Raw genomic sequence first — 26,533 nt, forward strand, 5'->3', positions numbered from 1 at the left:
TCTCTTTGGTTTGGGGTCTCTGGAGAGCTGCATCAGGGCATCGCAAGGGCTTCTTTGCAGCCTCCATGGTCTGCAGCACCCTGCTCCACTGCCTGCCAGGGCGAAGGGTAGTCCCACAGCATGGTGCTGGTCTGCCAGCCTGGGAATCGGCCCTGCCGGAGGGCAGTGCCTCCTTGCCTGGCACAGAGGGAATGGCAGGGTGCTAGGGAAGCACCCGATCCCGGGGGGACGCTCTGGGCTGGGACAGGTCAGACTGGGTCCAGCAGATGATGTCCCTGTGGCACAGCACTGGCACCCCTGGAGGCAATGGCTGCCAGGTTGCCTCGCTGAAGGTCGTCCCAAGGTGAGCAGCAGAAGGGGAAGTGGCTCTCTTCGTCCTCCTCCTCCTCATCCTACCTGTCCCCAGAGGCCCCAGTGCTTTCCCACCCCATCATGCCCTCTTGCCCCAGCCTTCTCTCTGTGAATTTGGGCTGTTTTGTGTTCCTTCTTTTTTCCTTTTCTTTCTCCTTTTCGTCTTTTCTCCCCTTTTCTCTCCTGTCAGCTTTGTTCGCCCCGGCTGTATACTGGGGTTGCCATGGCGACTCTGCCGAAAGATGAAAATCCCCAGGATGGTCGGTCCTGCGCCTGCCGTGGGTGCAGGGAAAGGCAGGGCACCCCTCTGCCCCTTTGGAGGGATGAGCCCTTTCTACCGGCCTCCCTTGGCACCCACCGCCGAGATCCCCCTCCTGCCAGCAGGGGATGGAGGTTCCTGGGGACGCCGTGCTCCGCTTGGCTGGGACATGTCCTGGTGCCGGGGAGAGGCTGCTCTCCCGCCGGCCGGCCGGGGCTGTGGGCGATCCCTGCCCGCCCGGGATGGGGCCCCGCAACGCCTTACTGCAGCGGCAGGGCTAATTTCATAGCACGGCTTTGTTAGCCTCTCGTCACTGGAGCTGTTAATCTGCAATAAATATGTTTTTAATGAGCGAGTGCTACTTAAGGAAAACAGAGGAGCTGCTGCAGCACGGGCCATCCCTTTAGATTTAATGGCCCACCACTGCCTGCTAGCAGAGAGGAATATAAAACTGTATGAATACCTGGCTGTACCCTGTTAGCTTTCACAGGACACACACGCCTTTCCTCTTGCTCTTGGGAATAAGCTTCCTTTTCCCATCCCAGGACCTGGGCTACTTCTCCTTTCAATATCATCATCTCTCACCAGGCAAGTGACTGTGGTGACTTGACCTTGCCTTGGCCAGTGTCAGGCCTCTGGGTTCAAACCTCCCAAAATCTCTGGGCAAAGTGGGGTCTGGAGCCCACGTCCAGTCTCTGGGCAGGACATACGTGGAGGGCAGACACTGGTGGCAGGGACTCAGCTGCGTCCTCTGGCCTGGGAGGGTGTCTCGTATGAGCCATATTCTGGTGTTGGAGGACAGCAGCCGAGCCATGGTTCAGCAGGCAGAGCGTGGTTTGTGGCTCTCTGGTGCTGCTCTGCAGACAACAATATATCCTTTCAGCATTTGTCAGTGCTACTGTGCCCCTTTCATGAGATAATTAGGATGACGTGTTATTAGCTGATTACTGGGGAAAAATATATTTACTGAGGATTTATTCTGGAAACAACATTAATCTCCTGTGTAGTTGCTAAACCCCCATAAATAATCTGGTTTTGATAATCAATTGCTATTGCAACCCCCCCCCCAATAAATCTCAATTAAATGCACATTTAATTCACATAAAGTTGCCAAATTTGCTTGTACATTTCTGTCCTGCTGTTTGCTTTAGGCAGATGTCTGTGTATGTGCTAGCTCAAGTCTGTTTATCAGACAGCCCTAAACCAGAATATGGTTTGCCAAGGCGGAGCAGTTAGAGCAACAGCAACGCTTCTCTCCTGTGGTCCTACATGGAGAAGCCAGAACATCCCTGTTTCCTTCTGGCAGAGCTGCTCAAAGAAAAGTGCTTTGCAAACATGAACACACACAGCCCTTCCTCGTCATTATCTTTGTGCTGGCATTTTGCAGTTGGGGAAGCAGGAGCGACCATATGAGAAGTTGCACCTGGAGCAGCCTGTTTTCCAAGGCGCACAAAGCGCTGATACGCTCGGCTCAGGGGCAGAGAGAAGCAGGTGCCAAGCCCATGTAGACGCTTTGATGGAGCCAGTCGGAGTGACACGGCCACGGGGGCAGGGCTGGGAACGCAACTCCTAGCTCCCAGCTCCTCTTGCTCAGTTGTGCCTTTCTGCAGGCATTCAATGAGGCTTTGATGGGAACTGATGCCTTGTTGGGCTTCGTTTAGTCCTTACCGCCCTTGGGCCAGCTTGGGTGACTTTCTAAGCCTTAATGCAGGTTGATAGGTCAGAGTGGAAGGAAGCACAGGGGCGTGATGCAGAGAAAAGGCAGCTGGCCCCGGGTTAGCGGGATGCGTTCCTGCCAGCTTCCTTTGGAGCTGCAGGGAGATTCCAGACGCGAATTGGGCTCCGTTTGTTGTCAGGGCCACACTGATTTATTTCATCCTCTTCTTTTCTGTGCAAAAAATACACAGCTAACCGCAGTGGCAGACACCAAAGAGGGAAGAGAGACCTGGGTGCATTTGGGCTGGAGAACTGGCAGGCAGAGCCCAGGGCTGCCTCCCTGGATCCGCTGGCACTGTGGGTCCCTGCCGCAGGGACTCAGTGGGGGGTGCAAGGACAGCATGGCAAACCTCCCGCTGCCTTTCGTGGTGTGGGGGTTTCAGCCCTCACCACTGCTCCTCTGGGTGTGAGCCTGGAGATCTGCGGGCCAGTGCCTATTTGGAGCACGGCCTCTGCTAGAGCACCCGGAGTGGCAGCTTGAGCTGTGATGATCTTGGTGACAGGGACCACGTTAGGGGACCCATAAAAGAAACGATGAAGCTGTTTGAATTGCTGGGAAGACGTCTACTAAGATCTCCTCCTGAGCCTGGCTGGAGCCCAGCCTGCTAATTACGGTGGTAAGGGAAATACACAAACATACAGATGGCAAGAAGAACAAAAACTGCTGTCTTTTAATATTGAAAGCTCTGTTTCCGGCCAACTGAAACCAACACATGGCAGAAGATAAATGCTAACAGCTTTGGGTGAGACCGGAGCGCACCGCCAGCCTGTTCAGGAGCTCTTTGAGTGCTTGCAAAGCCCAGAGAGGGATCTGCCTCTCTCTGGGCAGAAGGATGGATGTGAGCCCGGACCGGCTGCCCGCAGTTGAGCTGGGAGGCCAGGCTGGGGCCACGGCTGACTGTACACACTTGCATGAGTGTGCACCTATGCATGCTAATGGACAGCTGAGAGCAGGTCTTGCCACTGCAAGCATCTAACAGCCCCAAGCTGGCTCTGCGCTGGAGGTAGCCCATGGATGCTCCAGCATGCTGTGTGCCATGGAGGCAGGGACTCCTTTCTGAGTCCCTGTATTGCAGAGGGAGTTTCTTACCTCTATGAAACCACCTCCCTGTGAGGGTGCTGGCTTACAAAAAAGCCTCATGTTGCCATTGGTCACTGGTCATCATTGGTATCTGCCTGCCAGCCCCTCGTCACTGTGACTGTGGGTGCTGCTGGCAGGGGCATGTCCCCTCAGGGGTGTCATTTGTTTGTCCTCGCAGTGTCAAGGGGCTTTGCTCTTCCAGGTTCAAAGCTTTTAAATATGATCTGCCTTATAGGGTTTTTACCCTAACCCTAGACAGTAGCGACCGGGTGGATGGGATGGACAAACAGGCAGTGAGAGACTGCTGACGTGGTCTTTCCTAGCACAGTCCAGAGGGATGGGTGACTGGCTGATGCCTTGCACTGTCCTGCAGTGTTTGTGGTGCCGAAAGACCTTTGGTGGCCATAGGGCTCTCCCTGGCATGGTGCCCCATGGCACCCAACCAGCTCTGGAGCCTGTTGCTGTCCCCTTTCTACCACCCATATGTATGTCCAGGTGTCTCGTGTAAGCTCTGTAGGAGGATATGATATTTTTATGACCAGTAAAGGCTCCATTTTCTACCTTTAACAGAATTAGAGTAGGGATTACAGTAGCTTAAGAAAGGCGGTAAGCATTGTGTGTGTAATGCTCTTGCAGCTGCAAGGACCCTGTTGGGGCCAGGAGGCCTGGGACTCTGCTGCTCCTTATTTGAAAGAAGGCTTGCATAGTTTTGCATGGGACAGTCCATATTAATTGACTACAGGTGTATGTTCTGTCTGTTCTGACCCAGTGGCTTGCAGAAGGTATGATGGTTTCAGCAGGGCTCCAAGGGGACATGGCAAGTGCCCTTCACACTGCAGCGCCAGGGCTGTGTTACACCCCTTCCAGGAGCACAGCTGATGAAATCCCAGTTGTTTTAGAAAGCAGCATCCTGGATATAACTGTGAATACTGGAATCTGGAGCCTGCTGGGGTAGCTCCTGACGCTGTTTAGCCGCCAGCCCTAAGCCGTAATTCATCCCCTGGAATGGGACTGGCTGCAGGGTGGCTGGTCTTGAACCTCCTGCCTCTCTGAGCACGCACTGATGGTATTGAGATTGCCCGTGTAACATATACCCCTTTGTTGCATCCTATTTATGGGGTGATTGTCCGCTCTGTGACTCCAGGGCTCACTTTGCCAGCTGTCACCCCCAGTCCAAATTCCCATTTCATTGCATTAATATCTATACAGTGTCTCTGGATAGAGATTTGATTTCAGTTCCCTCCCGGGAGTAGAAGGAATTAAAAATAGCAAATCCAAGACCCCTCATTCCCTGGCTATGATGCAGTTTCCCAGGTTGGAATTACAATGCCAGCATGAATATGGTTTAAAATAAAACAAATCAGTGCATTGCACTTACTCTGCAGAATGAGAGAACAAGCTCCAGTCTGGAGAAATGACACAAAGGAAACTCTGGTCCTCTAACCTGTGCCTGTAGAAAGCGCAAATTTATCTTTCTCATAGTGCTTGTATTGGCCAGATGAGTGATGTTACACACAGAGCGATTAGTGGAGTAATACAGGAGATATTCAGCCCATCAGGGAATCAATTGATCAAAGAAGAAATCAGGAAGAAATGAGCTTAGTGCATTATGGTTTCAGGCTGCCTTTCTAGAGCATCACATATAGACCACATTGCCAAGTATTGGCAAGATACTAAACTGAATTATCAGGGCAGGAGACATGCCAGACTGAGAGGCCCTATAGCCCATCTGAAAGAGCAGGGTGCAGACTCCCCAGCTAACTGGTGAATCCTCTCCGAGAAGCAGGTACCAGCCTATGTGAGCAACAGTCTGTTGCAAGGTGGCAGGTTGCCAACCTGCCTCTATCTCTCTAGTCTAACAGGGCTGTTTCTCTGATCTGCTATAGAAAATCCTAAATCCCCACATTTTTCACTCTCAGACAGGACTCTGCCCTAGTTTAAAAATGCTGGCTCCTCACTTGCTTTGTAATATTTTAAATATAGCATCCTTTATGTTTTTGATGTATGTACCATATGTTTTGAAAACTGTAACAAAATCCATTGGGCTTGTGGGTGGAGGTTAAAGGGAAAAAGCATTTCCATACGGGAAGCCACAAATACAAAACACAGCAGCAAACAGAAAATCCCTCAATGCATCAGCCAGGAATAAGCTCCTTTCTGTCCTGGCTGTCTCCAGCACATTTGTGTGCGTGCAAAGAAGCAGCTTCAATGTTTCCATTGTGTCAACTCTTGTCCCCAACACCCTAGCACTGATTCCACTGTCCCCCCCTTCAAGGCCCAGCATGAAATGCCACCATGTCAGAGACCATCCGCCAGTCTGACCGCTCCTTTGCCCAGTCCCTTCCTTACCACTCTCTTGGCTTTTCTTTTTTGGCTGGGACCAATCCCTCCTGCTAAAGCTTTCTCGCTGGTGGTCACAGATCTGCTCAGACAACTGGCAGCAGAGGGGAGAAAGTCCCCCACCAGAGGCCTGCTACGCTCCCATGCAACAGGGACTCTCTCCCAGGATTGAATACAGACTCTATTTAGTAAGAAATTTGGCTTAAGCAAAATTACGAGCTAACGGTTTCACTGATTGATCATGGCCTTAAATTCAGAGTCTTCTACTCTGCGCATTTGGCACCCCTTGACTCTAGGACCCAAGGGCATCTGCTCAGAGGGCAACCCAAACCTGTCCAGCCCAGCAGGACAGAGCAGAAAATAGCACCTTGTGGGTTTGGGGCTGGGTTAAATCCCCAGGCAAGGCTCCCCCCTCCTGTTTTCTAGCTGTCTGAAGCTGCTTGGTGAGTTGTTTCTCTGGCTGTAGCAAACCCACTTGTCATGCCTCATGAATAAAATCCGGGGGAGGAGAGGAGATGTGCTCTGGCCGGCGTCGTGCTGCCAAGCTGGCTGGCCCACTTGCAGGCCACCCCACACGTCCTCGTCCCCCTCCTTAGCAAATGTCACAAGGCACAAGGAGAGGCTGGGTCTGCTGGGGAGGTGATTGTCCCTGTGGAGGGTCCCTTCACCTTCCCTGGGACCCCTCCTGCCACCAGTTCAACAGCAGGGCTCCTTTTCACCCTACCTGGTCCACATTCACCCAGCTCCCAGAGGGAAGGTCTCTGGAGGTCCTGCAGAAGATGTGGCCTCAGATGTTCCTCCTGCATCCTGGGCTCCTTAGAGAGCCACCAAGGTGAGCCATGTGTCTCCTGACCTCCTGACCATGGGTTTGCGCTCACCCAGATCCCTCTCTTGGGATAGTCCTCTGCCCAGGCCCGTGGCTCAGGAACCACAGAGACAACAAGCCCAGCAAGCTGTAGGTGCTGCTGTAGATCTGTGCAGGACACAGTGATCTGCCTCACGCCCCCTCAGTCATATACAATTTATTTGTATCTATAGCGGCTTGGGCAAGATTTTTAAGTTGAAACAGATGTAAGGATGAAATTCCATCTTCAGCCTCTCAGCAGGGATCCCTGCTCACCCGCCTCAAATAAACCTTTCCACAGCCCAAAATGCTGATCTCAGAAAGTGCTGCACATCTGCCAGGGAGGCGGGGGAGACTGGTGGGAACAGCATCAAAAAGCCAGCGGAAGGAGCAGCCGCAGCAGCCCTAGTGCGATCCCGAGGCCGTACGCAGCGGTCAGTGAATTCCTCCTGAAGTAGGTCAGGTCTAGAAAGCAACGGATGGAGGGGCACAAGGATGAGAGGGCAGGAGCATGTTTGTCCACTCTCGTTTTATTCCTAACCAAATCGTAGTTGTTCTTCTATGCAAAAGCTGGGTGTTTGTGCAACACTGTAGGAGTTCGGTCCTCTCCTGACAGATGCTGAGAGGTCTCTGGACCTGGAGGGTGGCAGCCCCTCTTGAGCTGCGGAGGGTAAGACTAGGGGATCCCAGCAGCTCGGAGCTGGCTCCTGCATCTTTGTGTCACCCTAGGCTTCGCAGCTGCACTGGACATGCAACCCCATTCGCTGGGCTCTCCGCAAGGGTTCTGCCTGACCATGAGCAGCGATTCCTACTGATGCCGTGGCCCTTGCTGGCAAGCAGCAATGCTCAGATGGGGTGAGGTGGCCCTGGGAGAATAGCAGGACTGACCCGCGGTGTCTGGTGACGAGGGTGGCCGGGGCTGTGGCTTGCTTCACCGTAGGAGGGACAGGCCTGATCAGGCCTGCAAGTGAAGCCTTCCTCCTTTGCAGGGTGATTATTGCTTCATCCCACTTCCTAAATCGTGGCTGACCCTTCAGCGTTGAGATGTAATCCCTCAAGAGAAACCTGTTCTGGCTTTCTGGGCTGGGATCCAGCATCTTAGCAGCCTCCTGAGTTGAAGCGCCGATGTGCGTGCGTGCATGCATCTGCCTGGGGGTGTTTGACAGCCTGCATACCCCGCGGGGGTTAGGCACCTCTGTCATCTCCTGCTTGGATGAAGGGCAGCGAGAAGAGCTCGGCTCCCAAGTTGTGCCCGTGCTTTGGTTCTGACCCTTGGGAATGCCTGTGTGCTGGCCACGTTCGTCTCTCCTCGCTCACCCACAAGCACGCACCTCACACCCCCTCGCCCCCACAGCATGCTCCATTTTTCTTGAAAGCAAAGCAGATGGATAGGTGGCCTGCACTGCCTGCTCTGGGCATGGGCGCATTGCTCTCCCAGCACACAGCCCTCCAGCACTGCACTGCGCCAGGTGCATGCTGTGCTGCCCCACAGCCCCACAGCTCACCCAGCCCTGGAGCAAGGGGGGCTGGGAGACCTCTGCCGGCAGCCAGCCCGGTGCTGCCTGGCACGCCTGAGCCCCGGTGCCAGCTCTGTGCTAGTGCAGTGGCATGAATGCCCCAGGGAGGAGCAGGAGCTGGCCGAACCCATTCCCGGTGCTCGCATCCTGCCCCCAGAGCGGCCAGCAGAGGTGTGGGAGGTAGGGGAGGGTGCGTAGGAGCTGTTCTGCCTCCTAGGGAGTCTCCCCCTGCAGCTGAGCCTCGCCTGCATGGAGTCCCAGGTCCAATGTCTCTGTGGGTGGACTGGGGACATGCCAGCTCAGCCTTGTGGATGAACCCCCTCCTTGCTTGGGGCTGGGAGGTGCAGGTGAGCTCACTGCTCGTCCCGGACAGCAGGATCGGCTCGAGGGAGCCCCTGCGCAGCTAGGTCTGTTCCCGTACTGCAGTGGCACTTGGGCTCCTGGCCCTGGCATCAGGAACTCCCAGGTGGCTCATGGTATATGAATCTAGCCCTTTTGCTCCATCATGACCTTGCACGTGCTGGGAGGAGTGGCCTATGTGTGTAAGCAATGCTTCTCTAGAGGACTTTGCTGCCAGGAGTAGTGCTGGGAAGAGATGCTTTGCTTGGACTGCTGCTGGACTACAATAAGGCCCCCAATGCATTTCTCCCCTCTCTGGCTTGGCCTGTTCTCCTGTTTCTCCTCCCACCTGCTCCTGCAGTTTTCCTCTGCCTCCATGCTTGCCTTCTGGTGTGCTGAACGTAACTATCATGTCCAGGGCTTGGCCTAATGTTCCCTGCTTTCTTCTGGTCCACCCTGAAGAGTTTTGCTCCCCAGCTCATTTGCTCATTTGAACTCATTCAGCTCATTTGCTGGCTCAGCCTGGAGCTGAGCAGGTCAGATAGCTGCCTGAGAGTGAATGCAACCAGCCTCCAGCATCTGAGGCCACCAGGCACCCAAGCTCGGGCAAAACTGCCCAGAGGTGGGCAGGGAACAGGGTGAAATGAAACAGGGATCTGGTGCAGCTCTGCTGCAGCCCCCCAGACATCTCCCCAGGCCTTGCAGGTTTGCTCAATAGGACAGAGCAGCCCTGATCCAGTCCTGTCCACCTTCCTGTCAGCAAGGAGGGATTTACTGCTGCACCTGAAACAGGCATAAGCCAGGGCCCTTTCCTGCTGGGCTGCTCCTTGCAGGGGGTTTGGGAAACCAGACAGAGCTGACAGGATGAGTCACATTGTGGCCATGAGGAGATGGAGAGACACATATCCCATGTGCTGGGGGAAGCGTCTCGCTTCCCAGGTGCACTCAGCATCAATAGTCCCAAATTGCTGGTGGGGGCTTTTACACTGCTGCAGTGGATCTGGTGCTGTTGGATAGCCAAATGCTGGGGAACATCCCTTCCAGCTGGTTACAGGAGCCTGGCCTGCAGGCAGCCATACCAGAAAGAAGCAGTCTTGTTCATCCCCAGAAGCAAGCTTGGGACTGCCATGATGCTCCCTGTCCATCCCAGTGGCTGCCGGTCCTGCCCTGAGCCCTGCTAAGCCCATGCTCCTGCAGCCCCACAAACCTCCGCCATCTCTGGGTGCTACCACTGTGACTGACCCGGTGGACGGCCGCCACTCCCCAGCTTCATAGCCAGGGCGTCTCCCTCTTAACTGGGCTATTTTGGGATTCCTTCATCAGCCTGATCTTGTGTCAGTGCGGGGCATGAGCTTCAAGGCCATGACTAACTAATATCCTCTGCAAAGGTTTTAAAATGAAGAAGGGAGTGTGGAAAGCGACTGATGGACTTGTGGAGGTGTGGAGCATCATTGCTTCTACCCTGAGAGGGGGCAGAGGGGGTTGTTCCCGGCTGTCCAGGCAGGGGCAGAACCAAGTGCAACCCCTCTACCGCCGAGGTACCACTGTGCCACCCCTTCCCGTTCGGTGTAACTCACTGCTCGGGGCTCACTGCAGCTCCTGCCCTGGGAGGCCGTGCATTTCAGCCATTATTAATTAAAAAGCAATCTATCCTCTCTCTTCCTCTCCCCAAGATGCCAAGAACTGCTAAAATATTCTCGGGGATAATATGGAGGGGAATTAAATAGTAACTGTGAAATTTGAGCTGTGCCTTTTGGAGTTTTATTGCAGCTCCTGGAGCCTGTGATTCCCCATTGAGTGCTACATATCCAGACCCACGCTTGGTAGAAACAGCATGCCTACACAAGGGACTGGGCACGCCGAATGAGATATACAGGCAGCTGCGGTGCATTCAGCCTGCATGCAGCTACTGCGCACCAGGTGCTGGGGGATCTCTTTTCCATGAGCCGTTAGAGGGGCTGCATTTCTCCGCTCTGACCTGGGTGGTTATCTGTAGCACGCGGCACTCGGTGTCAATACTACGGCTATTCTGGGATGTAGGCTAGGGTCCCTAAGGGCCAGGCACTCTGGGTGTGATACTGCATGTGAGGATAACAACAATATTGTTTGTGGAGAGCAGTTTTCACGGTGGTATCGAAATCCCAGGGGCGTCTCTGTGTCTGGATGCTATTAGGAAAGCGTGGGCTGTGACGGCAGCTCCCAGCCAGGCTGCTCCGTTCCCTCCTCCTGCGAGGGCGAGCGCGGTGGAGGGAGATCGGCCCTGCCCATCTCCCGAGCACAAGCGGCTGCACTGGGAGCAGAGGTGGGCAGCAGCCGGATGCTGGCGCTGGTGGCAGGCTGCTGGCCTCCCACGCGGTCCCACTCGCGCCCAGCACGGAGGGGCGGCTTGCAGAGCCTCAAGCTCTTCTGCAACAGGCTCCGTGATGGCTGCGGACAAACAAACATGCTAATGCCAGGCATCCCGGCAGCAATTTCAGTTCAAGAAGATCGTGTTGCCATGACAAGCTGTACAATTATTATGCAGGAAAAAGACCCCAGCAGTGCTTGTTGGAGCTGTGAGAAATTCAGTGCTGGCACAGAGGGCATGTACACACAGTACAAGTCATGCACTAATGTCGCCGTTAGCACGTGTGTTCAACTGCACACATTAAATTCCTGTCACTTCTAACACGCGTCGTCTTTCAGCGTCCCACATCACAGCCCTGTGCCGCAGATGTCCTGCCTTGCTCCAGCCTCCTCCCTCACTCCATGCCCACCATGCTCGTGCCCACGTGTGTGCACGCGCACTCCCCAGGGCTCGCTCTCCTCCAGACCGGAGCGCAGTGTTCCCGACAGGGCTGATTCCTGGAAAGGGAAGGTATTAGCAGAATCTCTCTAGAGACGCTGGCCCAGAGCTGTAGCATTTGCCAGGTGGTGGGAGGCTCATCCCAGCCTCATGCTAACCAAGCCCTCTGCCTCTTCATTTATTTAGTAGCTGGGATTAGTGAGCGGCAATTAAACTTTAAAAGATGGTTCTGCACTGGAAAGCGAATGCTGTTAAAAACCCCAGCTTCTCTGAGTGGTCACTGCTTCTGGTTTGAGAGCATCTTTCGTTTGCTAGCTGCAGGCAGCGCATGCAGCCTGGAGGAGAGGGGAGGGAGCTGAGCCCAGCTCCGCAGGTGCAAGGCCAGCTCACACAGGCAAACGTGGCCAAGGGTGCTGGAAATGTTTAGCCACTGCAGGGTGCCTTGCTCATACTCTTCCCCTTGCCTTGTGGGTGGCCAAAGGACGTCCTTCTCTGAACAATAGTTTTTGCATCAGTGGTGGGTGCTACTTCTTGCATCTGGGTGCTACTGCATCCCCGTGACCCTGTGTGTGAGGCTGCTATGCAGCCAGCGCAAGCTTGCTCCTGCAGTGCTGGGGCCAAGCCGTGCTCCCTGGCTGCTGCCGAGAGCTTGGGAGTCCCCACGGCATGGCTGAGACACTGGGCGTTGTGGACAGGGTGCTCCCTGGGTTGCCAGCTCCGAGCAGGCCAGGGAATAGCTGTCAGGCTCAGAAAGCTCGTTGAACAAGGCTCCCTACTGTTTTGCTGCTCAGCACTGAGCTCTTCACATTTCTCTGCAGCTGCAAGAACTGGAAGAGCAACTTCTTCCTCTTTTTCTTGAGAATCTGTTAGAACCACATGATTCCTGCAGCTGGTGCTTTAAGCAAACCAGTGATATATGGGGGCCCTTAGCCCAGGAAACCCTGCGTCTCCCGCAGTGGGGCCGCTCCGGGGCGGGCTGAGGCTGGGTGGTTGTGGTGGGGGTTTCCCAGGGGGGTTGTGGGCTTCTGCCCTGCAGGGAAGGAGACAAAACCTGTTGCAGCCTCAGCTGGCAGCGTCAGTGGGGTCTTTGGGTTTTCCCCTGCGCGTTAGGGCTCTGCCCAGCCTGCTAGAGCCTTGGGAAGTAAACATCCTGCAGGCAGCCGTGGGCCGGTCCCGGCACGGGCGGCTGCCAGGTAGCTGGGTTACTCCGTGCGCGGAGACAATCACCAGCTTCCTCAGCACTTGCATTTAGAGAATAATTTCCATGAGCTCAGCCAGAAATGAGCTCTGCTGCACAGACGAGCCCTCGCTGTTCATTGCACTCTGTCTTTTTTCCTGTCCTTTTCCATCCATCTTCTTTCTTTTTTTCCTCTGTTTGCTTCTCTCCTTCCCTCCTTTTCTTTCCCTTTCTGCCTCCATCTCCTCTTTTCTCTTTTCTTTCCCTGGCTCTGCTTTTTGACCTTCCCCCCCTCTCTTTTTGGAGCAGGAGCAGTGTTTCCCTTCCACGGGCCAGCTCCCACCCCAGCACGTGATCCTGGCATGTCCTGCCTGTTAGCATGAGGCTTTGGCAGCGCGCAGGAGCCTTCCCACATCCCTGCCCAGCCACTGCTGCTCCCGCGACTTGAGTCTGTTTGACAGTTTGCTGCTTCCCACCCACCTCCCTGCTACAACTTGACATAAGCTCGGTGAAGCAATTGCCCCTGTGCTGGCTGCTTCTCTTCCCAGCGCAGCCTCTGGGAGCACTGGGAGCAGAGCAAGAGGAGAGCCTGGTCCTGCCCTTTTGGCCCCTCTGTGCGGGTGTCGTTGCAGAAAAGCAAGGTGCTGCCAGCTCTCCGGGCTGTGCAAAAGCACCTGGCCTCCTTCCTTCCCTTCTCCCACCTGCCCGGGCAGCATGGGAGCCTTTGGGCTCTGCATCCCTAGGTTCAAATCTGCAGCGAGCCCCAAGGTCGGGGGGCTGGAGCAAGGTCAGAGCACGCACTTGAGCTCATTAGGAGCCTGTTGCAGGGTTTCAGCCCTGTTGGCAGTGCTCCCGAGAGAGGGAGCGGGTGGGAGGAGGCGCTGACAGGCTGGATGGTGACACATGGCAGAGATTTGGGGAAGGAGAGGAGAGGCCGCGGTGCTGGCAGAGGAGAAGCAAGGGTGCTGAAGTGGGAGCATCTCATCACGCAGCACTGTGTGGGGTACGGGGGCTGGTGTTAGCAAGGCTGCGCTGCTGGGGATCCTTGACCTACCGCTGCAAAGAGAGGACATGCACAGAGCTTAGCCGGGAAGGATCTAGCTGGCATTATGCTCCTTGAAACTCAGCCATGCTCATTCAGGTCCTCCCTGTGATACCCCGGCTGGAGAGGACTCCCTCCCCCTTTGCAAACGCCGGTGCCGGCCCGGCGCTGTGCAGAGTCGCGGCTGCCTGTCCCAGCCGCGTCCTGCTGCTGGCAGCGAGGTGCTCTCGCCTGAGCTGGCATCTGCCACTTGAGCTCTGCTGGCTGCCTTCCTCGCCAGCACCCATGTCTTGTTTATGTCCTGTGTCACGCCGAGGGAGGTGACATGGTGCAGGAGTGACAGCAGCGGGGGACAAGGGGACAGCGGGAGGCAGGTGGAAGCAATAATTGGTCGTGATCTAATTAGGGAAGCCTAGGGCTAGATTAGGAGCGGTGACACAGTAGAGGGTTTTTAGCTGTAAGCCGCAGATGGTTCTGCCTGGAAGCGGGGAGAGAAGAAGCTGGCGTGGACTTGCCGGGAGTTCGTAATCCCACCTGCACAATGTTCTGTGCCATGGGGCTCCTGGAGGGAGTCCTGCCCCGGACCCCTTCCTCTTGCAGGGTGCAAAGAGAAGGGAGCCTTGCGTGACCCCATCACCAGACTACCTGCAAAGGGAGCTGGCGGGCCGCCCTCCAGCCCCCTAGCAATGTACACTGCTGATCAGGGCAGTTAAGAGTCCCGTGAACTTTGCTGCAAAATTTTGAAAAATCTGTAATTGGTTCAAGTTTTTAGAAACAGACCTGCTGATTTTTGCAAATGGGCTTTTCTGATGAAAAATTAGAATGGAAACTGACGGGTGCAGGAATTTGTTTAAAAACCTGGATGTTAGTACTGAATCATGAAACACTTCTGGATTTTACTTAGAAGAAAGATCCAAAGAAAAAATTAAGATGTAAAGAAAAGGTAAATATATAATATTCTCTTTGGTCCAAATGACTCTTTTGACTCAGGAAGATGGGTGGAAAACACTGGCCAGCTACCTGAAAACTGGGATGGCCACAAAAATGTCGCCACAAATTCACGGCCAGCAGCCTGGGCCAAGGACTCCAGCTGCTGTCCTGCTCCCCACCCTGCCCGGCGCTGGCTCTGGGCAGCCGGCAGGGCTTGCCGTGGTGCCCTGCGCAGCACGGGAGCCGTGCCAAGGCCGAGCGGCACGGGCCGGTGCAGCATCATGCCTGCACCTCTGAACCTGCGTGGCTGGGGCTGGTGCTAAGCCGCCGCTATGAGCCCTCCCGTCTGCTGGAAGGTGATCCTGCCCTGGGGGGTGGCAGGATCGTCCCTTCCCGGCCAGGCACCGCGACTGCCCGGGAGGCTGGAGGAAGCGCTCCTCTCGAGGCCGGTCTGGTGGGATACCAGCAACACGTGGCTGGCGTGCCGGGCCAGGAGCATCCTTTAGCCTGGTTAGGTTGCCCACTTTCTCAGCCTCGGACAGCTGGATTAGATGAGAAGCTCCTTTGGGAAAGGGCAACTCTGTTTGGCTCCAAGCCCGTCTTTCCCTTCCTCTCCAAGGCATTTTTATGGCCGCAGCCGCACTCCTCCTGCCTTTGCCGTTTCTCGCTGCTGGATGGTAGGACGGACCCCTCAGCCCAGCTGCTGCTGAGAAGCCCATATTGCGGTGCTGCATGGACTTGTTCACACGGGAGCTCCCACCCTTCCTGCCCCTCCGCCCTCGGGGCGCAGCCAGGCGCCCAGCCTGGAGGGGAAATCCTCCCCCTCGCCCTCGACTCCGGAGGGGCTCGGAGCTGCCCCGTGAGCTTGTCCCCTGCCGCCCCAGGCTGTGCTCTCTGGGATTTGCCTGCTGCAGAGAGGCAATGTGGGGGGATTTGGGATGTGGGCTCTCGCCGCTTATTCTCCGAGCGGGGGTTTCTCCCACGCTGTTTGCCCCCAGCCCGGCACAGCGTGTCCTGACCCCGGCGCTTCACCTCAGCCTCTCCCTCAACATAATGCACTTCCAGTGAAATTCCTTTCTGGCCAGTCATCGCTGTCCCTCGGCCTTGACGCCTCCACGCGCCGGCGCTGGCCGGGCCGTGCTTCCTCTTCCTGAGCCGCCCCGGCCCCGCCAGGGCTCCCGGTTCCTCCCGCTGCTCCCAACCCCTTCCTTGCTGCCGCTGTCCCTGTGACCGCCTCTCTGGGAAAGGCTCCCTTGCACCCCGGCCACCCCAGCCATTCACGCCGTGCCCGCACTCCGGTGGCTGCCATCAGCAGTGGCCCCTGCCCGGGTCTGCTGCTGCCACCCCTCAGCCGGGCACCGTGGCCGGTTCCTGCCTCCAGCGCGTTCGCAGTGGCTCTGCTTGGGTTTAGCACGGCGTGTGTCCCAGCCCCAGGAGGCATGCTATGAGCAGGGGGAGCCCCATCTCTGCTGCCCCCGGTGGGTTTTTGTGAGTGGATAATTTATAGGCCAATTAGTGCAGGAAACGTGCAGAGGATTCATTTGATAAATCACTCGCCTGCCCTGGGAAGAGCAGGGAGGGCTGGGAGGCAGCAGCCACTGGACGGGGACCCGTCTGTGCGGAGACTGCTAACCCCAGGACTGGGAGCCCTCCGAAGGCATCGTCCAGCCCTGATGCACCGCTGCTGCATCCCCCTCGGAGGCGGCCTCGGCAGGGGCCCAGCCCCGTGCTGACACCCATGGCACTTGGCCAAGACGTCTCCCAAGCAGTCATACCCTCGCTGCACGTACCAGCCGTGCCAGTGCTCAGCCCCTGGCGACACCCCCCTCCCACGCCACTGGCACACACCCGCCTCAGCTTCCCACGGTGGCACCACCTCTTGTTCTTAATTAAAGGATGAATGCTTTGCTTTTCCACAGTCCCCTTCACCTGTGGTTCTCCAAGTATTGTGCAAATATTAATTACTGGTAATTAATTAAATCAGGCCTCCCCATCCCCTGTGGAGGTGCTGTCGCATAAACATGCTGATAGCAAACATCACGTCAAGGCAGGATCTCCAAGCTGGGTGGGAGCTTGCAATTACCTATTGCTAATGATGCAAAACTCAGCTGCAGCAGTTTCTACCTAATAGACCTTCCTGGAGGGCTAATGGGTTAAAAGAGGGAGTGGGGTGAGTAGAAGAAAACCAGCAGGACTTGGCCTTATCCTAGTATGGGACAACAGGTAGGTGTTAGAAATACCCCTTGATCTCTTGTTCCTTGCAGTTTGTGCTTCTCTAAAATTGGTCCTGGCTTGCCCTAAGTGAGGTAGGTGGCTTGGGGGTGTGGGTGGGGAGCGGTGCTGGTGGGGCTGAGCAGCTCCCCGGCAGCATGTGCTCCTTTGCACCTCGCAGCCAGCAGCGCTTGCTGTGTGCCAGCCGTTCAGCCCCGCATGAGCTGCTGCGATTGCTTTCCCTCCTCATCCTTTCCCTGTGGGCAGCAGCTCCTATTGCAGCTCTTCACCTCTGCCTGGCATGGTTTAAAAATGAGCAATGCCCAGGCTCTCAGGTGGCTGCCAGAGCTGGCACTGCTGTCCCTGATGCCTGGAGTCCCCTCTGGGCCCAGGTCACCGTGCTGCCAGTCTTGCTCCACGCTGGTGGCAGCACAGCATGATCAGCCACATTCTGCTGCGAACAGCCGCTCGGGGCCAGCCTGTTTCCCTCTGCACCAGGCTGGATTTGCATCATCTTTGAGCCTCTACTTCATGAGGTAGATGTTCATCTCCAATCCGTCCCCCATCCCCAAGTGCTCAAAGGGCTCTGGAGGCAGCACGAGGGTGCAGCACTCCCTCCCCATCCTGCCGCCCCTCGGTGGAGGGCCAGGCACCATGCCGCAGTGTACGCAGCACTCTGCCATCCAGGGCAGGAAGGATGGACAGGAAGACAAACAAAGTTGACCCTCCTGAAATGGAAGGTGGTGCTTTGAGAAGGAAGGAGAGGGTTGCCCAGTATCACAGCACAGGAACCCAGCGGTGGTCAGCAGCTGGGTGGCTCAGAGCATTTCATGCCTCCCTCCTGGGCTGAACATTGCCCTGTGCTCGTGCGCTGTCCCTTCACCCTCCCTGTGGACTGAGCTCCTCTCTACAGCTTTGGCCACTCTTCAGAGGCACTGTCTTATACCCACCCAAACCACTCAGGCCATGAGCTCTCTTGCTTGCATACAGTTGTTGCTGCCTGTCTTGTGGATCGCATGGGGCATCGATCCATGACCGGAGGTGCCACCTTAATCTGGATCAGTGAGAAATCTGTCGCGTGCCCACACGGCAGATCACTGCCCGGCCTCGGCTGCAGCAGCTCCTCAGGACGGAGCTGCTGTGATGTGCTCTGTGGATCAAGTCCACCCCAACACCAGCCAGCACGTGGAGGCAGCCCGAGAAGAGTCCAGCCTGGGATAGTCTTTTGTGTGCTTACGTTTGGGAGCACAAATGCATTAATCACTATGCAAAGCCAGATTAATATCTTGCTAGATAAGCAAGAGCAGGGGCAAACTGGGGTGAGATTAAGGCATTTCTTGGGCAGCTCCCACCCCTTCACCCCGACTACTGTATCTCGGCCTCCAAGGCTGCTAATGCTACTTACATTATTACTGGATTATTTTGGGGTAATGAGCTTTGCCCTGATCAGCTGTCCCTCTGCTCAGGGGTGTTGTGATGTGTAATACTTCCTGCGTGAGGCCACGAGGTGGGCAGCTGGCTGCTCGAAAACAAGCAGAGCCCCAGCAAAACAATGCATTAATGTTCCCAGAGAAAAATTCCAGCATGGGCCTGAGGTTAATCGCAAATCAGAGAGCTTTCTGCTTAATGCTGAACAAAGCCAGCAGGCGGGAGGGTGATGGTGCCCTAAGCAAGGTCTTGACCCACCTCAACAGATGCAAATCAGGAGCAACTGTATTGATTTAATCTGCCAGTGGTGTAATGGAGCTGTAAGCACCTCTTCCATCCTAAACTCTTTTTTCTGCTTCCTTTTCTCCCGTCAAACCTGTCAGCACAGGGGCTTGGTGGCATGTTGCTATGGCCACCAAGAAGTTTCCCCTAGAGACCAGAAGCCTAGAACAAGTGATGCCTGCATTTTTTGCCATTGATTTTATTATTATTAATGTTTATTTAAATGCTGATTAATTCCTGGACTTTCTCCCCACATCCCTTGTGCTTTTCAAGCCAAAGCTTGTGGATTGATGTGGCTGTGGCTCAGGGCTTGGCTTCTGCTTTGTCCTTAGAGGATGCGAGCATGGGATGTGTGGGAGGAAAAGTTTCAGTGCTGTAACTCTTGCTCTGCTGGAGACCCCTACAGAAGAGATTCCCCATCTATTGCAACAGGCCAGCACAACCAGGAGGCCCAGCCTTGAGAAGCTCCTGGTGAGATCAGCCCTGGATCTTCCCCCAGGATGCTGCCAGGGTATTGCAGAGTTCACAGGTTCCTACCCCCTGCAGGTGGTCCTGGAGCCTGTGTTCCCAGAGCTTGCACCTCCCTGCAAAACATACCTGAAAAAGCATGGGCAAGGCCACCCTGTTCCCCCTTACCTTGAGGCCCCAAATACAATGAAGAACCTCTGTAATTTAGATCTAGAGACAGACACAAAAAAGAGTGTCTCTGCTGGTCTGAACTCCAGGCCCATCTTATAGTACCTCTGACACCATAACCTTTTGTACTTAAAGTGCCTTTGCTGGCCCATGACAGCTCCTAGTCTCCAAGAGTGTGCACAGGAGGGAAATCCCAGCAGCTCTTGGAAGTTCACTCCAAGTCTGGACTCTGAGCTTCACAGCAGGGCTTAAGGGGGGGGACCCATAGAAAAGCTTCTCGGCTTTTCTTGCAGCTTTCAGGTCAGGCCTCAGGAGGCAGCCAAGAGGCGGTAGCCTCCAATCTGTGTTCTGCAGATCCATAAATCCAAGGGATGGAGTGGTGCTCAGGGAAGGCTGGCCTATTTTGGCATTGCCATGTCCCCGCAGGCAATAGCAGCGAGCAGCGCTGCATGTTCATAGAGCTTATCTCAGGGACTGGTAAACTGGCTCCTCTGGGCACTTGGCCTGTGGGATGGGATTTTACTGTGGGGTAGTCTCTAATGTCCCTTTGACTTTTCTTTATTTGCTTTTGAAGCCAATAATGGGCTGATTCTCTTCCCTGTCATACGATCTGCCCCACGGTGAATGAAGAGCCTTTCTGATGAGTGATCTCTTCTGTTTTGCACCCCTTCCTCCCTACTCTGGAAGGTTGTTTGTGTACCAGGTTTCAATCAGCTGTTTCTCTTGTTCCTGGGAAAGCAGTTCAGCACTGGGTCAACAAGTCTCAGGTCTATTGAAATCCCTGCCTTTTACAGGTCGTCTTGCCCAGGCCACAGCTCTCTGGGATCTTACAGCAAACAAGTCCTTTACAGCTTGGCCCATGAGAACAGTGATTAGCTCAGTGACAGGCAGCCCAAGCTCCCACGAGCAGCGTGTGCATTAGCAACTCTGAAACCAGGGAAGGCAGGAGCTGTTCTCCAAAGTGTTTTCTGTATGTGCATGTATTTGGGGCTGGTGCTGAGGCAGCAGAAAGACCGTCTGCTCTGTGCAGTTCCTCCCCTGGAGCGTGGGTTGAGGTTGCAGTGTATCGGCCCTTCACGGTGGTCTGCAGAGCGGTGGGAGGAGGGCTGTGGAGTGGAGGTGAATCCCGGCTGTCCTCCCTCTCTGTCTGCAGCAGGAGAACTTGGCTCAAGCCCTTAGCACTGGTTTGCATGAGGAGCCCATCCTGCCAACTGTGGGGTTGGACTGCCCTCCCCTCTGCTGTGGCCCCCAGGCTCGTGTGCGGTGGTTGCATGCTCTGCAGCACTGCTCCCCAAAGAGCAGCGGCACTGGGACACTCTGGCTCACTGAGAAGCTTCAAGTACAGCCTGGGCCAAACCCTCAAACGCTGTTATCCTTCAAAGTACTTTGTGAAATTACTTCTTCATCCAGTTCCTAACCAAACAAGGGGAGACTCCAAAAAGTAACAGTCTCTTCCCGTGCTGCTGCCAGATTGGTGTTTACTGGTGCTTTTTTTGGCTGTATCACCAGCAACCCAGGACCAACTAAGGGCTGAGCAGACCTGGGCAGCATGTAGGTGGTTCGTCCCTCTGTGATCCCTGCTGTGCCTGCTTTGGACATGAGAGAGTGCCTTGGGAGCTCTGCCTGGATTTGGGGGACACCAAAAAGGATTGTGTGAGAAACAGCACTTGAGCCTGCAGATAGTTACCTGTGAGCCAAACACTGGTGGCTGCTCTCCTGTGGGGACAGGGAGAGCCCATCCTGCTAGATAGACAGAGGACACAAGCCTGGGTCAGAGTCAAGGAGTATTGGCATGTTTTTGGCTGGCCTTTGCTTCACAGCCTCTCCCTAGCAATACCTAACATCTGGCTGCCCTTTCGTGGTCATGGAAGGGGTCTTCTCCAGCCAGGCTGAGGTCAGTGCCATGACTCCCAACCACCCAGACTGTCCTCTGAATGCTAACAGACCCTTCCTCTCTCTCGCTTTTCTCTCCCTCCTTTCTGCCAGCAGTTCCCTATCAGCAAAACCCGTACACCCCTGGGAGCAGTTCCACCGTTATCCAGTGCTACCGCTGCGGAGACACGTGCAAGGGGGAGGTGGTACGCGTCCAGAGCAATCACTTCCACATCAGGTGCTTCACCTGCCAAGGTAGGAGGGCGCAGCCCAAAGAGCCGGCAGCCAAGCTGCCCCACGGGCCCCACGTACAGCCTGGAAGGGAAAGGGCCAGGGAGGGCCCAGCCCAGCCTGCGGAGATGTGATTGCACCCCCAGCGGTGGCCGTTTCTCACAGGGGGGATTTGATGCCGTGCAGGTGGGGAGGTGAAGGAGCTGGCAGTAGCATGGGGCCAGCGATGCCCTTACGCCAAACCAAAACCAGCAGAACAGTCTATGACCTAGGGATGGCCAAGACCTGGGCACAGTCACCACGGGCTGCCTGAATGCCACCAGCCTGTGCCATGCCAGGCCCAGATACACCCACGGCCCATGTGTGATCCAAGGGGCAGCCACATCCGTCAGCCGCCTGCCCCCGACGAGCGAGGAGGAGCTGTTGTGAGCCTGGCGGAGGCGAAGTGAGGTGGGGGAGAGCCCTGAGCTGCTTGTGACGGGCTGAGGCTGGGGGTGGGTGACTGATCGCTTCCACCCTCACGCTGGCAGGCAGGGATGAGATGGAGGTGCTGCAATGCTGAGAGCTGTAACTGGGGCTAGGCTGCCCCTGGGGCCTGCAGAAACAGCAGAGTTTGGCCTGGGCCCTCTGTACCTGGTGGGTGAGCTGGGCATGGGAAGGAGCCTCCCCTGCCCGGGCAATGCTGGGGGTGTAGAAGGCCTGGAGGGAGGTGGGGGTTGCTGATCCTAGGAGGGTGGTGGGAGCTGTCCCTTCCCGGAGGGGGGATGGGGCCATGCTGCCAGTCACCTGATGAGCTCCACGCTACTGATGCCCTCTCCAGAGGATGGAGGTTGCTCAAGACCTCCTTGTGGCTGGATGCAGGAGGAAGAGAGCTGAGGAGCCATTAAAGCTAACAGCCCAGAACTGATGCTTAAGGGCTCCTTAGTATGTTTATTAAAACAGCCAGTCTTATGAAGGCCAGTGGCCTGTTCTGTAGATTGCAAAGCATCAAATTACCAGGGTTTTAAAAGGTCTCTGGTCTCCTCAGCTCCCATCACCTTGTGCAAAGTAGGGCATAAATCTCTGTCCCCTTGGCCACCACTTTGCTGCTCCCTTTGCAGCAACAGTTTGGCTGTGGGGGACTCTCCCTCTGGGGTCACACCATCCCTGCCTGAGACCATGGGTGCATCCTCACCCCATGCCCTCCCTGCGGCATGGCCAGCCCCAGGCCTCCACGTGGTCATGCAGGTGCCCTCAGAGTTGGCTGACACGTGCTCAGCCTGGTGCTTAACCCCCCTTTGCCCTCTTTCCCGGCTTGAGTGTCTGCGAGGAGCAGAAAACTGCTCACCCAGACAAAGAGCTCAGACAGTCGCTGGCTTCAAAGGGGACAAGGAGCCGGCAGGGAGAGCTTGGCAGTGTTTGCTGCCTGATTTCCAAGTGAAAGGGAATAAATAATGGGCGGAAATCCTCCTGTCTCACCTTCCCTCACAGCTCGTACCCCCTGCCACCTCAGGCTCACTTTCCCAGCTCCATGCCAGCCCAGGGCTTGCCCCCACGCTGCAGCCACCCCCTGTCCCACTGCCCTGGGAGCCTGACCCACAACCAGTGCAGCCTGCAGAGATGTGCTCTGGGTCCCAGAGCAAATGGGGTCTCAACCTGCCCCCAATGGTCTTGCTTCTGCTTCTTGCTGCTGTCCCAAAGCTGCTGGCCAGTCTGTCTGTCCAACCATACTCAAAGGGAAGCACTGAGTCCCTGTTTGCTGAGGGCAGCAGGTATTGTTCCCTGTACCAACTGGGGCTACTGCCAGCAGCTCTGGGGAGGAGTAGAGCAGTGCCCTGGGGTGTTCTGCAGGGATAGAAGGGACAGGATCCACTTCTGTGTCCTGGGACCTGCACACGCCTGCAGGCCCAAGGAATAAAGCAGAAAGAGAGATGGGCAGTGCAGCGTATGCTCAGCACCCTCATGGCTGGCTGTATGGCCATGGTGCTGCAGGCTCCAGAGAGGCCCCCAGCCATGCAGTGAGTGGCTTGGCCTGGAGATGGCCCGTGCCACAGCTGCCCCACCATGTGCCCAACACCCTGCAGTCCTGCTCTTGGCTTTCTGACACCCCAAGGAGGGACAGACCCTGTCCAGGTACCATGGGGCCAGGGGGGACGTTGTGGGCCCTCTCAGGAGCCAGGAGGGGATGCCATGGGCCCTCCCAGGCTGTCTGCACCGAGGTGTGCAGGTTCCAGCCAGTTCCCCTCCCAGCCCTGGGGTTTCCTCTGGGAGCGCCCAGCCCTTGCTGTCCCATCAGCCCCATCCTGCACCCCACTGCAGCCCAACACTGACATCTTGTGGTGCTGGGGGACGTCCCCAGCTGGCCTGCTGGGAAGGAAAAACCCTCCAAGATGCCTGCAAAAAGCTTTGTCCTCTAGGGTGTCCTACAAGCTCTAGGGGCTACATCCTCCTGGCTGCAAGGAGCCAAGCCTCCCTGAGGCTGCTGCATGTCCAGGCAGCGTGTGGCATGGCTGCCGAAATGGGGAATGCGCAGAGGGGCGCTGGCCCTGGCTGCCCCGGCGTGCGCTTGGGATGTGCCTGCTGAGTGTGCTTGTGTTGCTGCAGCATTGCTTGCCCTGCACGGTCATGGGCACCCTCAGTGGCATGGGTGGGAAGGGGCCGGGTGGCAGAGGGGCACTGAGGTGACACTGCCCTGCAGTGGGTGCATGTTCTGCTCTCCAGTGTGCGGCTGTGACCTGGCCCAGTCGGGCTTCTTCTTTAAGAATCAGGAGTACATCTGCACCCACGACTACCAGCAGCTCTACGGGACCCGCTGTGACAGCTGTGGGGACTTCATCACCGGGGAGGTCATCTCTGCCCTGGGAAGGACCTACCATCCCAAGTGCTTTGTGTGTAGCACGTGCAGGTGAGCTGAAGTTGCAGCTGCAGGGCACACAGCCCCTCTCCGTGGGGTCACAGCAGTGGGGCAAGGGAGGTCTGCCCTGCCCCATGCAACCTTTGGTCGGGCACTGATGAAGAGGGTTTTTCATTCACCCTCAGTTCTTCAGTCCATTCTCCAGAAGCTGGCACCTCAGCAGACACCTCCACTGCATTTTCTTAGTAGAAATCCTTCACAGATAATGAAATGGCTCCAAGCCCTCTCTTCGCAGCCTGGGGGCCTGCCTTAATACCTACGTCAATCCTCCCAGCCCTGCCCACATGCACGCTCGCTGCCTCCCCTTGCACCCTCACCTGAGCGCAAGGAGGGTGCTTGGGCTGCTCTGCTTCCACATGGGGCTGGCCCAAGGCAATGGGTCCTACTTACCCCTGTGGGGAGGAACAGAGCCTCAGAGGTGACAGCAGAGAAGCCGGGCAAGCCAGGGACAGCTGGAGCACTGTGTGGAGGGGAGCATGCATCTCACACGTCGTCACCTTCTCCTTGGCCACAGGAAGCCATTCCCCATCGGAGACAAAGTCACGTTCAGCGGGAAGGACTGTGTCTGCCAAAACTGCTCCCATTCTCTGATCAGCACCAAACCCATCAAGATCCATGGGCCCAGCCGTAAGTTGACTGCTCTCATGTACGTCTGCAAGGAAAGTTATTACACAAGCCTTCTTCAGACCCTGATCCTTGGGGTTATCAGGGTTACTGGTGATGGTTCCCTCCCAGCTGGTGGTACAGGGGCTGGTTGGGCCTTCAGGAAAACCAGCCAGGGTAAGAAGTCAGACACCCTGGCTGTGATGCACAGTCCACTTTGTGTTTGCTATCCCTTAAATATATTTTTAAGCTATTGGAAGGCTTGTCCTCTGAGTTTTCTAACAGGGTAACAGCTCAGGCTTTTCCTGCTCAGCCTGAATACTGACCAAGGCTGGGGTACTCCCGGGCACAGCTCCCCTTGCCCGGCCAGACCAGAGCTTGGGGAAGTGCCTGCAAGGGCTTCAGGACCAGCATGCAGCACAGCATGGAGAGATGAGTGTTCACGGAGGTTTTGGAGGAGGAACGGGGTAACCCCTTGGCTCCACCCAAGATTTTTTTCATGCTATGCACATTCACTTTTGGTTTCGGAAACTCCCTTGGCCTGTTTGTGACCTGGGCGGGTGCTGCCACCAAGCCTTTTGCTGTCTGAGGCAGCAACAGAAATTTTGGAGACAGGGCTTGGTTTGTGGCAGTGCCCAGAAGTGGGTTTGCAGCAAGTGACAGGAGAGGAGGTTTGCTTTCCTGGTGGGCGCTGTACATCCTAGCCCTGCTGGGATTCCCTGGAGGCGGCACTGCCAGGAGAAGGCAGGAGATCCCTGGGCCTCCCTGCTGCAGCTCTGTGCCTTGGTATGAACCAGTTAATGCTGTTGCATCAGAGAGCAGATCCCAGCAGTGGGAAACTGCTGGATCTCGTGCTTTCAGCTGCTAAAGACGGGCTACCCAAAGGGGCATCCTGGCTTTCTTTCTGTGCTGGGGTCCAAGATCTCTCTGTATGTGAATAGCAGCCTAGAAACACACACCAGGCTTTCCCAAGGGCTTGAGTTATTCAGTGTCTACACAAGCAGGCTGGCTTTGAAAAGCTTCTTATGCTCATTCCCTCACACTGATCCCAACCTAAAACTCAGCAAGAGCAATAGAAAAGCTCTTTTGGAGGGATATAGCCTTGGGTTTTTACCCCAAGTTGTTCCTAATGATACTTTCTTTTCATGTCACACTCATCTCATGGCCTTTGCCCCACAGTCTTTCCTTCCTCTTTTTTCCTTTCCAAGGCTCTGCCTTGGGCTGCTGCCAGGTTAACGTAGCACCCTGCAGAGCATCCCTTGGGTGTCGAGCTGTTGTTTGCAGAGGGACTAGCTTGAGACCATGTCCAGGGTTAACATGTGGTCCATGCTTTGCTGTCCCCATACGCCCACTTTCACTGCCCTCCAAGTTACCGGGGAAGTTGCCTAACACGTGGGAGGCAGGGAGAACCAGGAGGCATGCCACCGCATGGTCACCAAAACCCTGCCCTGTCACAAGGCCTGAGCTACAGGGTCCTGGACATGGGGAAGGGATGGGCAGCCACATGCTCTGCCTCTTGCCTCCTTTCCTCTCCCTTCCCTTCCCCTGCCAGTCATTCCGTTCTCTTGAAATGCGCTCAGACGCTCCTCCCCAGCCTGCAGAGCAAGGTTGCCTGAGGGCACCATGGTTTATTCATGGGCAGCTGCAGGCAGCAGCCAGATGTGCGTGAGCCTGCTGGCATCTCCCCTCCTGCCGGCTGGGCGAGGGTGGCACTGGCAGTGCCACCCCAGAAGGGGTGACAGGGGAGGCACACCTCTGCGGGGTGGATGTTGGAAGCAGCTGATGCCATAGCCCACATTGGAGCTCTCTGAGAGGAGGCCGTCCCTAGAAAAAGGATGCTGTGCCTCTCCCTGCAGCCCTAGAGCTGTGAGCAACTCAAAAACCAGGGCCACAGCAGTTGCATGAGACAGGGAATGGATCCTGGCTGAGCTGGTCAGCGTGCTTTATGCCTGAGGCATGGGGTCAAAAATGCTGCCCCGGCATGCAGGGACTTGGT

The 26,533-nt window shown here is 56.0% G+C and overlaps 1 protein-coding gene across 8 annotated transcripts in view; it reads left to right on the top strand.

Moving 5' to 3' along the window:
- The window catches only part of ABLIM3 (actin binding LIM protein family member 3), a 65,361-nt gene that overhangs the window by 15,198 nt on the left and 23,630 nt on the right, over positions 1-26,533 (top strand). For all 8 annotated transcript variants that reach the window (XM_064521034.1, XM_064521035.1, XM_064521036.1 and 5 more), the window contains exons 2-4: positions 20,925-21,065; positions 23,742-23,925; positions 24,449-24,561. In XM_064521034.1, coding sequence (XP_064377104.1) covers positions 20,925-21,065; positions 23,742-23,925; positions 24,449-24,561 — 438 coding nt within the window. The remainder of the gene's footprint in view (positions 1-20,924; positions 21,066-23,741; positions 23,926-24,448; positions 24,562-26,533) is intronic.

Source organism: Dromaius novaehollandiae, chromosome 15 (assembly GCF_036370855.1).
Source record: "Dromaius novaehollandiae isolate bDroNov1 chromosome 15, bDroNov1.hap1, whole genome shotgun sequence".
Taxonomy (NCBI): domain Eukaryota; kingdom Metazoa; phylum Chordata; class Aves; order Casuariiformes; family Dromaiidae; genus Dromaius; species Dromaius novaehollandiae.